This window comes from Mus pahari, chromosome 9 (genome assembly GCF_900095145.1).
Source record: "Mus pahari chromosome 9, PAHARI_EIJ_v1.1, whole genome shotgun sequence".
Taxonomy (NCBI): domain Eukaryota; kingdom Metazoa; phylum Chordata; class Mammalia; order Rodentia; family Muridae; genus Mus; species Mus pahari.
In genome coordinates, this window is record NC_034598.1 from 49617666 (window position 1) to 49631380 (window position 13715).

At 46.9% G+C, this 13715-nt stretch overlaps 1 protein-coding gene across 16 annotated transcripts in view; it reads right to left on the bottom strand.

The window, feature by feature from the left end:
- The window catches only part of R3hdm2 (R3H domain containing 2), a 119296-nt gene that overhangs the window by 12397 nt on the left and 93184 nt on the right, over positions 1–13715 (bottom strand). For 12 of the 16 annotated variants that reach the window (XM_029542049.1, XM_021204455.2, XM_029542042.1 and 9 more), the window contains 6 exons: positions 9710–9879; positions 5202–5303; positions 2804–3046; positions 2367–2493; positions 1977–2137; positions 1481–1635 (listed from right to left, as the gene is read on the bottom strand). In XM_029542049.1, coding sequence (XP_029397909.1) covers positions 1481–1635; positions 1977–2137; positions 2367–2493; positions 2804–3046; positions 5202–5303; positions 9710–9879 — 958 coding nt within the window. The remainder of the gene's footprint in view (positions 1–1480; positions 1636–1976; positions 2138–2366; positions 2494–2803; positions 3047–5201; positions 5304–9709; positions 9880–13715) is intronic. The other 4 variants (XM_029542048.1, XM_029542051.1, XM_029542050.1 and 1 more) reach the window with 1 other exon arrangement.

Consider the following 13715-nt stretch of genomic DNA (forward strand, 5'->3'; position numbering starts at 1 on the left):
AAAAAAAAAAAAAAAAAAAAGATTCCTAGCTTGGATTACTTCACTTAAAAAAAAAAAAAAAAATTAGGGGGCTGGAGAGATGGCTCAGCAGTGAAGAGCACTGACTGCTCTTCCAAAAGTCCTGAGTTCAAACCCCAGCAACCACATGGTGGCTCACAACCACCCGTAATGAGATCTGATGCCCTCTTCTGGGGCGTCTGAAGACAGCTACAGTGTACTTATTTATAATAATAAATAAATCTTTGGGCCAGAGCTAGCAGAGGTCCTAAATTAAATTCCCATCAACCACATGAAGGCTCACAACCATCTGTACAGCTACAGTGTGTACTCATATACATAAAATAAAAAATCTTCAAAAAAGGGGGTGTGGTTGTATATGCCTTTAATCCCAGCACCCAGGAGGCAAAAGTAGGTGGATCTCTAAATTCGAGGCCAGCCTGGTCTACAGAGCAAGTTTCAGGACAGCCATGGCTACACAGAGAAACCCTGACTCAAAAACTGAACAAAACCCAAAGCAAAATAAAGAAACAAAAAGCAAACCCAACCCACTGAGAGGCTGAAGAGGTCCTCTGTGGCTAAGAATGCTCTTTGGTCTTTCAGGAGAGCAGAGTTCAACTCCCAGCTCTGCCTGAGGCAGCTCACCCACCTGTAACTCTAGTTCTATGGGGCCCGACATTCACTTCTGCCTTTTGAATATACCACCCCACCATGGCATATACTCACATGAACACACACACACACACACACACACACACACACACACACACGAGAGAGAGACAGAGACAGAGAGAGCTCAAGTGTGAGTATGCGAATGCCAGGGCATGGTTACTTATGCAACCATAAATCAGGGGCCATGAGTTCGAGGCCAGCCTGAGGAAAGACCCTGTTTTTAAAAATAAAAACAAAACAAAACAAAGTCTTACAAAGAAACAAAGACAAAACTAGAGTAGCGTACTAGGTTGTCTCCAAGATGTCTCGTCTACTCCAGTGCCCTTACGAGCCGTGGCCTACCTGCACTCTCTCTACAGTAGGATTATGTAGCACATTGTAAAATTTGCTGTTTCAATGATGGTAAGTCCCTCTCCTGCAGTTCTGAGCCTGGCTAACAAATCCTGGGGTCGTTCTAACCGGTCGGTGTCTTAGAAGCAGGCAGTTCCTGCTGCAAAGCTCTATGTAAATATCAAATCAATGAGGAGAAAGAGAATGACCCCTACACACACACACACACACACACACACACACACACACACACACACACACACACTTTTGAAACTGGGTTTCACCAGGCAGTCCAGGCTGGTCTTAGGGTTGTGACCCTCATGTCTTAGCCTCTCAAGTGCTGCTGGGATTGTATGTATGCACTGTCCAGGAGACTGGTTGGGGTCAACACTGGGTTTCGTAGATCAGTGGAGATGAAAGGACAGCATGGCAACTGCTAAAGGTCAATGGGAAATGTACCCCGCTCTCTAGCAGTCCTCACCTCGTACCGTTCTGCTGAGCTGGTGGGATCATGCTGTAGTACACAGGCACACCTCCAGCTGGGAGGCCTCCTTGCACAGACTGGCTGGCAGGAACCAGCATGGGCTGCTGGAAGGGCGGCTGGACCACGTTTTGTGAGTCACTGCCCACGGGGACCTGGTGGAGAAAAGCATGAGCAGAGTCATCTCACCGAGCTCACCCACAGGCCCATCACTGGGCCGGCACACGTCTCAGGAGTCCCCTCCAGCAGACCTCATCTGCCAAAGCAAACACTCACAAAGCAACCCCAGTCTCTCCCCTAAATACCACCCTGAGATATCAGACACAAGGAAGGAGCTCTGACTTGTTCTCAACTGTTTCCTGAGCACACAGTTGCTTATATGACTGCATAGAAACCACAATTTAAATCCTTCCAGACTCTCTGGGCTTGCAGGGGGAGCCTGTCCTTTTGGCTTCACAAGGCCTCAGTGACCTTTGCACACACAGAAGGCACCCACTTGGTAAGAAGGCAGTGGAGTGTACTGGACCACCAGGCCTTGCATCTGGCCGCCCATGCTGCTCCTCTGGTTGCTGAGCAGGCCCTGGTTCTGAGGCTGCTGGACCCCAAGCATGCCTTGGTAAGCCGTCTGCTGCTGGTTAGACATCATGGGCTGTAAGCCTAAGGATGGTCAAGGCATAGAAGACGTCAGCGTGAATGTGTAGGCGGCCAACCCACAGCTCTCACCGCCATTCCTTCTCTACCCTTACTTTTCCCCATAGATTCAGGCCCCTTCTTAGAAAGTTAATAGTTTTACTCCCTGCCTCCCCTTTAACCCTGCAGATGGGAGCACCTCTCCCCAGGCCTGTCCTCCTTGGGCACTGCTGTCTTACAGCAGCACCCTCCTTACCAGGCTGCTGGGATGCTTGAGGCAGCTGTTGACCACGCTGGGGGCTGTAGGCCACCGGGTGAGACAGAGGTCGATATTGCTGGTTGGAATTAGGATACTGTCCAGGAGGGTAGTAAGAAACCTGGATCTTTGAGAGGAAACAGATGTAAGAGGTCTCTCTAATCCAGCTGCAACACTTCCAAATGTACTAAATGCCTCAAGGGCTGATACTCAGAAACTTGTAAATGGAGATAGTTTGGGTTCACAAGTATAGGATGACTGTACAACTCTGAAGTAAAACAGCACTGTTGTGCAGAAAGGAGACTGTCTGCAGAATGGTAGCTGTCTAGAGTAAACAATGAGGATAGCGTTCTTCTGGTTGTCCAGACTAGAGGAAGAAAGGCTGAGCTATGGGACAACTGATGCCCTGACTAACAGTTGGGGAGGGGGCTGTTTACCTGTTGAGGGGGCTGCATGTAGCCTTGGGGTGGCAGGACTTGCTGGGTAGGTGGAGCATGGCTAGAAGTGGAATAGTTGGAAGTCGGAAGGGGCTGTCCTGCAGAAGCCATGATGAAACTAGCTTGCTGAGGATGCTGGGAGATAAGTGGGGGCTGGAACAAAGCTGAGGAGGGGTCAGCTGCTTCAGTAGAACCTTGGCGGCTAAGGCTCATTTGTCCAAAGGGGTTGCTGAGGTCTTCTGCCTGTTGAGAGAGTAGGGGACTTAGGGACTGAGGCTGTGTTAAACCTCATGCATTTGGCTTCAATACAGAAAGACAGACAGAGCTAGATGGGGTGGCACACGCTTGTCATCTCAGCACTTGGGAAGTAGAAGTTGGAGGATCCTGAGTTCAAGATTAGCTTCAGCTACATATTAAGTTCTATGCCAGCCTGGGCTACATAGGCCTCGTCTCAAATATACTAATAACCAAAACCAAGAACAGAAAGACAGAAACAGCAATGCTCTACAGCAGAGGTTCTCAACTTTCCTAATGCTGCTACCCTTTAATAACAACACTTTGTCATGGTGTGGTGACCACCCCCAACTACAAAATTATTTTCATTGCTACCTCATAATTTTGCAACTTTACTACTGTTAAGAATTGTAATGCAAGTATATTTCGATGCAAATTTTCCAATGGTCTTAGGCAACCCCTGAGGAAGGGTCATTTGATATCACTCCCAAAAGGTTTGCAACCCACAGGTTGAGAACCACTGTTGTACAGCACTCCTTACTCTATCTGTGGATAGTCTGGTTCCTGTGCCTTGAGAAATGCATACCTCAAAACTATGACATGGTACTTTAAACTGATAGCTGTGCGAAGCCTAAACCCAGAAGCACAGTTTCTCTGTGAAATGGTAACAATGGCTGTTCTGATCACAGCTGTTACTAGAGTTATTCCTCAGGAGATAGGGGCACCTACATACAGGAACATAGGACAAGCAAGAATTAGAGAGTATACAACTCTTTCTGTTTCCAGTATTCCTCATGCTCCTGCCTTGTCACAAATCCTGTTCTTATAGAACATACCCTCACAGACCACGGACAGACAGCAAGGCTCTTGTACCTCCACAGCCAAGAACTGTGGGCTCGCTCCTGCTGCTTGTCTCCATATTCCCTTCCCAGATCATTCCCACCTTTGTTCTTTGACACTAGCCTAGAGTTCTCCTGCCCTTTAAAAAACGACTTCCAATTCTCACCTCCGAAAGGAGGCCAGGGTGCGTGGTTGAACCAGAGGGAGAAGCTGGCTGGCTGGGCTGTAATTGCCTTTTCTCTCAGCTGCCTTCCCTAAGCACGAGAGAGTGAGGGTGTGCCTTCTCACTCATGGTGACAGGTTAGTTTCTTAGCTTCCTTTTCTGATTCCTGTGCTCTGAACAGTAATTCACACACAAACACACACATCAGAGTAGTTCTTTTCCAAAAGAAAACACTGGAAACCAAAAGACAATGCGGCCCTCTAGTTCCACTCCGCTTTCAGGAACTGTTTTGCTACCTTCTTGGTCAGGAATAGATGACAAGAGGACTAGACTGCAGATTAATTTGAAGTCCATATTCCAGCACTTTTCAGAATGGAGATAAGAGGAGGTAGGAGGGAAAAGGGGATTCTAGTGAAAAAGCAGAGAGGTATGATTAATATAAAGTAAAAAGGAAGGGCTCGTCAGCACCATGAGGTGTGAGTAACATAAAGTAAAAAGGAAGGGCTCGTCAGCACCGTGAAATAATCAACTGTGAGGGAAATAAGATTTGCAAAGTATTGTATTGTAAAGTATTGTATTTAGTATGCAAATAATTTTTAATTTTTTAAAATTTATTTTTGCTATTTTTGATATGACTCTCACCCAGGCTGGACTGTAATTCACTATGTAGCCTAGGCTGGCCTTGCACTCAGGGCAGTCCTTCTGCCTCATCCTCTTAAGGGCTGAGATTAAAGGCGTGAGCCACTATAGTCACTTTACAAACAATCTACACAGCATGTATATGCCTCTGAAGAGAACATAAACATACGGTGAGACAGGTAGGATGTAAACATTTTAAAACTGGTATCTGAGAAGTCTGCAATGAAGGAAATCAGAGAGAAAAATTCTGTACAGAATAAACTGGGAGAAAACGACATGAAGGACACAGAGAGCAGAGCTGAGGGCCTGGGTTAGTGAGATACCTCCTCACACTCAGGAGCTCGCCATCCCTGTCCTATATTCACTTATATCTTTTGCATGCTGTGCTGGTCCCTCAAGAAACAGCTTTCTATATGTCTTCCAAAAGCACCACATGCTTGCAAGGCCATCAAAGACTGACCCAGACATCCCACAGATACAGGCCACACAGGGACAAGACAAAATGGCGAGTGGTGGTTATACCATGTTGTACTGCTGGGGCGGAGAGACTGGCAGAAGGACCTGGGGACAGGAGCTTGGAGAAAACTGAACCGGCTGTGGAGAGGGCTGCAGGGCCGGGACTGGCTGTGGGCAGCACAGAGGCATGTGGAGAGGAAGAAAAAAGCATAAAGGGAGGTGGAGGGAAGGGAAGGAACACGTTAATCATACAAGACATCCTCATGAATCACATGGCCGTTGAGCAGGCTGCCCACCAAACCTGGGATAGCTTGTGACTTCCATATCTCTCTCAGAAGAGACCCAGTATACCCCTGCCCCATTTGCCACTTAAACTCTGCAGCTGTGAGTTATCTCAGGGCCCTCAGGGCCAAGGCCTAAGATGAGTCCAAGCACAACCTTCCCAGGGTGTATTCTGTGCTGACCACACAATCGCTGAGGAGCTCCACCAACACCCCCTAACTGCCCACTTGAGGGCTACTGTGCACACCCAAGGGCAGTTCTCCTTGAGGAAGTGCTCACCCACAGGGACATCTCCCTCTACAGGGAGGAAAAGGAATAAACCATCCGTAGATTCTTGATTCATGATTTTCTGTGTTCAAGTTGTGAGGGCAATATGAAAATGCCCTCATGAGCAAATGGGGCAAACTCAGAGTAAAGCACAACCAGAAGCCTGTGGTTTTTATCCCTTAATCCCTTCACTAGGCTCAGGAAGGAGACTCTGTCTACTGAGAACACACAGTGTCCTAAATCAACTAACTATACTTTCCTCCTGTCTTCCTGTCCAGTCCTTTGGATCGCTTCATCACTTCTCCAGCTGCAGCCCCTGGTGCAGGAGGGTGAGATAGGAGTGTGGTAAGGAAAGAACACTGAGACACTGCTTCATGGCAGCCGTAAAGAATATCTAGAGACAGGGTAACTTCTGACTACAGCAGTGAAAGTAAGGGTGGGACAGAGCACTTGCCTGGCAGTGCAAGGCTCTGGTTCAACCCCAAGCCACAGAGAAATCAAATGGCCCACCTGGATCACAGAGCGAAATCAAGGATATGGCTTGAGACCCAGAGGGGATGGACTGGGGACCTTGGCAGATTTTTAAAGAGTTACTGAGAATCCTGAGTGTCCTGGAGAGGGACATTGCTGTAGCCTGGAAAGTTAGCTCAGCTCCACGGACATCCTATAAGCCAATGGTGTTCTAAATGTAACTGCTGTCCACGCTGTCCAACGTTAGTTACAAATACTGCAGGTTCTATTTTCCTAAACTTCTTGGGAGAGGACTTACTCTGGGTCAGGCCTTTTGAACAGTGAAGTGGCAGAACAGCTCATTTTCTACACACTTGTGCGTTTTAAATGGAGAGGGAGCCAGGAATAGAGGCACACACCTTCACAGCACTTGGGAGCCAGAGGCAGCCTGAGTTGGAGGCTAGTTTAGTCTGCACAGGAGTTCAGGACAGCTAGAGTTACATAATAAAGATTCTCTGTGGGGTTGGGGGAGGGTGTGAGGAGAAGGGAGGTGGGAGGCCAATGTGCTTCTGATTCCTTTAACTAGGAAAGGCCATGGTAAAGGAGGACCTCACTTTTTTGTTTGTTTGTTTTCTTTTTTTCGAGACAGGGTTTCTCTGTGGATCCCTGGCTGTCCTGGAACTCACTCTGTAGACCAGGCTGGCCTTGAACTCAGAAATCCACCTGCCTCGCTGCCCAAGTGTAGGGATCAAAGGCATGCGCCACTACTGCCCGGCCCTCACTTCTTTTTAAATGTGTATGAATGTTTGCCTGCATGGATAACATGAACCATTTGTGTCTCCAGTGACTACAGAGACCAGAGGAGGGTATCTGTTCCCGTGGAACCAGAACCACAGATGGTTGCGAGCCACCATGTAGGTGCTAGGAATCAAATCTGGGTCCTCTGTAAGAACAGTCAGTGCTCGTTCCCACTGAACTGTCTCTCCAATATTGCCACTGCTATTTTGTTGTTGTTGGTGGTGGTTTGGTTTTGTTTGGTTTTGGTTATTCTACCATTACTTTCTTGGATGGTCTCAAAGTCCAGAACCAGGATCTCTCTGAGACCAAAAGGACATCTGTTGCCACCTACTGGTGAATTCTGGGATACATGATAGCTCTGGGATATGTAGACACTATAGCTACAGAGTTAACAGGGCTCCTTTGTAACATTCATTCCAGTCTAAACTCAACAAAACCCAGCCACTGAGCCTTCACCCTCCCCCTGACTCCCTGGTGCCAACTGCATCACTGGTGCAGGAGGTCATTTCTGCTTAGTGAGAGGAAGTGTTCCAAGAAGAGTGAGAGTCTTGTTTTGCCAGCACAATGTCTGGGACTGGGCAAATGCCTTTTGATCCCTTTCCCAAAGTTTTCTAAAAGCTTTAGAACACAGTAGCATATATTGATTTGGTCTCTTCCTTCATTTCTACACTACTATATTATTTGAGGGACCAAACAGTGATTATTTCTGTGCAACTTCACAGCCTTACAGTACAGACGGCCATGAGGACAAAATGACAAGGAGAGCAGGAAGGCAGGGATGGAGGTGAGGAAGGAGAGGCTCAGGGGTGGAGTCAACCCCACAGAAGGACGAAGAAAAGAGCTGAAGTAAGAAGAGGTTGTGGCAGGACAAATATTAGATGACAGTGAGTCTTACCCGGGGCAAGACTGTTGGGGGCTGTGGTTATGATTAACTCCCAGGGTACATTTCTGAGAGGACGGAAACCTTTCAACCCCCAATCTATAGCATCTAACCCAACACCACACTCCATACCAACAGCCCTTCCACTCAACGGCAGAATCCAGGAGCAGGGGAGTAGAGGGCTGGAATTTAGAGCTTATCACTTGTCATTTACTTCAAAACATTAGTCCCAAATGGTCATTCTTCTATCTCTTCACCCCTTCTCCATTCTTGCTGTGTTTTAAGTGTGGATGTCAGATAGAAGGAAAAGACAAAAGACTAAGAGGGAAAAAGGGGACCAAGACTATTAAAATATACACATTTCAGAGAAAAAGAACTACAAAATGCTGGGACCTTAGCAAGTGAGATGGAAGGCTGGGGGTCAGCTGGAGGAGAATACTTTACCCACTCACAGGGAGAGCAATGGACCCAAGCATGTCTTAGCAGAGGCCTGAGCTAGTATGAACAAGACCTAACAGGGCATCCTGGGATCCTCCCAGCTGAGTTTCCAGTTCATACTGACCAGGTTGGGAACTGATTCTTTAAAATTATTATTATTGTTATTATATCCCATCTGTAGTTTCCCCTCCCTCCTTTCCTCCCAGCCCCTACTCCCAACCTTCCCACTACCCCTCCCCATCCATTCCTCCTCCAATTCTCTTCAGAAAAGGGCAGACCTCCCATGGATATCAACCAAACACGGCATATCAGGTTGCAGTAAGAGTCGGCAGGCAGGGTTCCTGCCCTAGAGATGCCATGCTGGACTGGGCAGGGAGGGAGGCAGCCTGGCAGGTAAAACAACGTCAAGATGGGAGCAAAGAGTGGAGATGAAAGGGCTTCTGACTACAAAGGGTATCTGAGGTTAGACATGGGACTCTAGCCATGAAGAGCTCTGCTTACAGGAGAGCGCTGTGCTCAGAAGATTCAATTGACAGAAAAGCTGACTCAGGCTGATGGCTTTCATGGTCTGCACAGAAGCACAAGATTTCTCAAACCTTGGTTAACAGCAACATCAACCAAGGTCTCTCTGTGTAGCTCTGGCTGTCCTGGAACTCACTCTGAAGACCACATTGACCTTGATCACAGAGATCTACCTTCTTCTGTGTTCTGAGTGCTGTGAGTAAAGGCAATGGCCACCACTGCCCAGCAAGTTTTGCCTTTAAAGGAAGCTCTTACTCTACAGCTCACGGAGCTCAGACTCACTCTGTAGCCCCTGCCTATGCTCCTACCTTAGCTTCACAAGGACTGGAATTACAGCATGTGCCATGCCACCTGGCTGGTCTCTGCCTTTGGGAGGCCTGAAACTGTGATATTTTATTCACACATAGATACAGTGAGCAGAATGACTTTGTTAATTTACAGAGGACTTTAAAGGGTGCAGCAGAAACACAACCTGGAGTAAAAGAGCCACAAATTCTCAGACAACCAGAGGTCAACTGCCAGGCACACACCTTTCAATTCTCAACACGTAGAAGGCAAAGGCAGGTAGACTCAGTTCCTGGCCAGCCAGGATTACACAGACAGACCCTGTCTCATTAGAAGAGGAAGAAATAAATATACAACAGAGTTCTCAGGTTAGCGGAGTGTGACAGTGCACATCTGCAATCCCAGCATCTGAGAAGTGGGGGGAAGACATCAGGACATCAGCTGAGGCTGCCCCCAGCCTAAACTTTATAGCTAACATAGGCTTCATGACATCTTGTCTCAACAGAACACAACAATGAAAGGAATGTTTCAGCCAAACACTTGCCCCTGTCCTGCCCTCCCGACAACTAACAAATAAGAAATGGTGGCCAGCACCCTTTGCTCCAAGTCAGTGAAGTTCTAGAAGTAAGGCCACCATTTCTTTCACACTCACCTGTGAAATCATGTGATTATTCAAGGGTGGCTGCTGTTGAGGAGTGGGTGGGAGAGCAGGAAGTTGCTGTTGCGGCTGTGGCTGCTGCTGGGCAGTACAAGGAAGGAGACCCCGGACAGGCTGGGGTGAGGTGGCCTGGCTGCACACTTCTGGGGCACCTAGTGCCATGCCTAAGGCAAAGAGGAGACCCACCCAAAGTTGTGAATACAGAGCACAATGGCACGGAAGAGCCCAGCTGCAGGAGTTTACTTTGTCTTCGCCCTTTCTGTTCACTTCCTTTTCCCAATTCCCCACAGTTGCCCCAAGACCCACGCAAGGGTAGCGCTGTACTGCAGCTCTTCTGCTGACCGCTTAGAGACACCTCGAATGTTAATGCCTGGTTTGAGAACTGAACAAAATGTTCTAGAGCAGCAGTTCTCAACTTGTGGATCGCAAGCCCTTTTGGGGGTGGTTATCAAACGACCCTTTCATAGAAGTTGCTATCTACATATCAGCTATTTAAACTACAATTCATAACTAGCAAAATTATGGTTATAAAGTAGCAACAAAATGATTTTATGGATGGGGGGTCATCACAACATGAGGAACTGTATTAAGGGGGTCACAGCATTAGAAAGGTTGAGAAATCTGTTCACAAGATAGAGGCAGGCAGATCTCTGTAAGTTAGAGGCCAGCCTGGTCTACATAGTAAGTTCTAGGACAGCCAGGGCTACACAGAGAAATCCAATCTCAAAAACAAACAAACAAACAAAAAACAATAAAAACAAAACCCAACCAACCAAACAACTGCTTGCACACGTGCAGCTGCTGAAGCATCTCCCCTGCGGTGTCTAAAACCAATCTGTGTCTCATAACAGGATGGCTTAAAACATGAGGCTTCAGAGATTCCTGCCCACTAGGGACCTTGTCTTCTCCTTACTGCCTCCCCACTCATGTGACACCATCCTTTATGAAAGCTGCTAAGAAAACAACTTCCATCTTCCAGCATCCATACCTATCCCACAAACACAACCTTTACCCGGCAGGTTTTCCCATTTCCAGGCTCACTAAGGCATCTGTGCAGTCACACAGCACATTTTTTTTTTTTAAAGATTTATTTATTTATTATATGTATGTACACTGTAGCTGTCTTCAGACACTCCAGAAGAGGGAGTCAGATCTTGTTACGGATGGTTATGAGCCACCATGTGGTTGCTGGGATTTGAACTCCGGACCTTCGGAAGAGCAGTCGGGTGCTCTTACCCACTGAGCCATCTCACCAGCCCCACACAGCACATTTTTTAAATAAGGAGAATAGGGTTTATAGGGTTTATCTGGTTCAGCATACCATATATATATATATATATATATATATATATATATATATATATATATATATGCGCATGCATGCATGCAAGAGGGCTTCTGCAATGAGCTACGGTATGGCCCTTGGCTAGCTCCTAAAGTCTGGTAAGAAGATAGAGAACTGGTAGTGCCATCACCAAAGCTGAGTGACATACTGAAAGAGAAGCTGAGGAAGCAGGAGCCCCCCAGAGGGTTGAGGAAGAGACATTAGGAGAAGAGGTGCATTTCAGGAATAACTAAAAGTTTACCAGATTGAGAGGGGACAAAGCTAATGTCATATTGAAGAAATGGCTGGAGAGCTGGAGGAGGATGTGTTTTTAAAAATTAGCCTCAGCTTCACAGGTTGCCACCATGCCCTGTTTATATAGGGGATATAGAACCATGAACTTGAGAGTGTGTGCGCATGTATGTGCCAGAGTGTGTGTGTGTGTGTGTGTGTGTGTGTCCCCAAGGTCAGCAATGGGTGCTATTTTGCAGGAACCACTCACCTTGCTTTATGGGTTTGTTGGCTCAGCTATGCTGGTTCACCAGTGAGCCTTGGAGAGCCTCCTGTCTCTCTCTTCCCAGTGCTGGGATTGTTAAGTGCATACCATCATGCTTAGCTTTTTAAAAATTTTTCTTTTTGAAGTAATTGTATTTTATGTGTGACTGTTTTGCCTGAACATTATTTATCTGTGCCATACATTGTGTCTAGAGCCAAAAGAGACTAAATGAGAACATCTTATCCCCTAGAACTGGATTTATAGATGTTCGTGAGTCACCATGTGGGTGCTTGCTTAGAATCGAACCCAGAGCCAGAAAGACATGTATGGTATGTACTCACTTATAAGTGGACATTAGCCATAAAGGACAGGATAACCATGCTACATTCCACAGACTCAAAGAAACTGGGTAATAAGGAGATCTCGAGGGAGGATGCGAGAGTCTCACTCAGGAGAGGTGGGTGGAGAGAAGGAACTGAGTAGGAAAGGGGTAAGGAGGGGAACGGGGATGGCAGTCAGGTATGGGGAGGGCGCGCAGACAGGGCTGGGAGTAAGAATGGAAATAAGTGGGGGGCATCTCTGGGAGGGGGGGTATGGGGAGCCTATAGGGGTGACCCTAGCTGAGATTCCTACCAGAGCCAGGTGGGACTTCCAGAGGAATGAGGGGGACACCCACAAAAACCTTTATCCTAAATTTGTCTTGCCTAACAAGATGTGCAGGGATAGTCAACCAATGAATACCCTGACTTGAGACTTATCCCGTATAAGAGAGTCAACCCCTGACACTATTAATGACACTCTGCTCTGCTTGCAGACAGGAGCCTAGCATAACTGTCTCCTGAGAGGCTTCATCCAGCAGCAGATGGAACAGGTACAGAAACCTACAGTCAAAACATCAGACAGAGCTTGGGAACTCTTGTGGCAGAGTTGAGGATAGAATTGAACAAGCCAGAGGGATCAAAGACATCACAAGAAGACCTACAGGATCAACTAATCTGGGCCCAGAAAGCATGCAGGAGCTGGACCTAGATCACCTACATATTTGTAGCAATGTGCAGATTGGTGTTCATGTGGTTTCTCCTAACAACTGGAACAGGGGCTGTTTCTGACTCTGTTCCCTGCCACTGGATCCCCTTTCCCTAACTGAACTGCCTGGTTGGGCCTCAGTGGGAGAGGATGTGCCTAGTCCTGTTGCAGCTAGATGTCCTAGGATGGGGTGGTACCCAAGGGGCACTCCCTGAGGAAAAGGGGAGGGGCAATGGGGGAAAGGACTTATAAAGGTGGGACTGGAAGGAGGGGGACTGCAATGGGAATATAAAGTGAATATAAAATTAAATTATTGGAGGAAAAGAAAAGAAAAGAAAAAGTACAAGTTAAGAACATGCTCTTAACTGCTAAACTGCTGAGCCATCTCTCCAGCCACTATGTTTGGCTTTTCACACAGATGCTGGAGAGGAAACTCATGCTTGCACAGTGGGAATTTTACCTTCTGAGTTATCTATTTGACTCTAACATGAACATTTTTAGGAGGGGACTGGAAGTGAGTAGATCTGTGTTTTAGATTAGTAAATTTGCTCTGAAAATGGCTTAGAACAGAGTGGAGAGATAGTCATGGAGCTAATACCATAATTTAATAAAATGAGGGCCTATTTAAAGGCAGAGGCAGTGGTATTAGAAAAGGGGATAACAGAGAAGGGCAGGAGAAATCTAACAGAAGCAAAAGGCTTCACCACAACTGGTGCCTCCTGGAGATAAGACCTATAGTTCTTGTGGTGTGGGATTCATGACCTTCTTTCAGGGGCAATGATGTCGAGGTCACATGGTAAGGCCGCAGCAGGCACAGAGGGCAACTCAGTGCACTGAGCAGTGGCGACAGGCTGTCATTCTCACCCTGAGGCTCCACTTCTTCCTAGCAACTACATTCCAGAAAAGCAAGGGCAGCAGGATATGGTAGCAGGATGTATCCAGTAAGTTCTGGCTACTACTGATTGGTTATAAACTGTCATCCTTTATAGTTCCATGGGGCACAGAATCAAAGCACCTGTCATTTACATCTTATCATGTAACCTTGCTCTGGGCTAAAATCTATGACAGATAATACACAAAATAAACTCCAACCAACCTTCCTTTCTTCCTTTTTTCCTTCCCAAATAAACCCCCAAAACAAAAAACAAAACAAA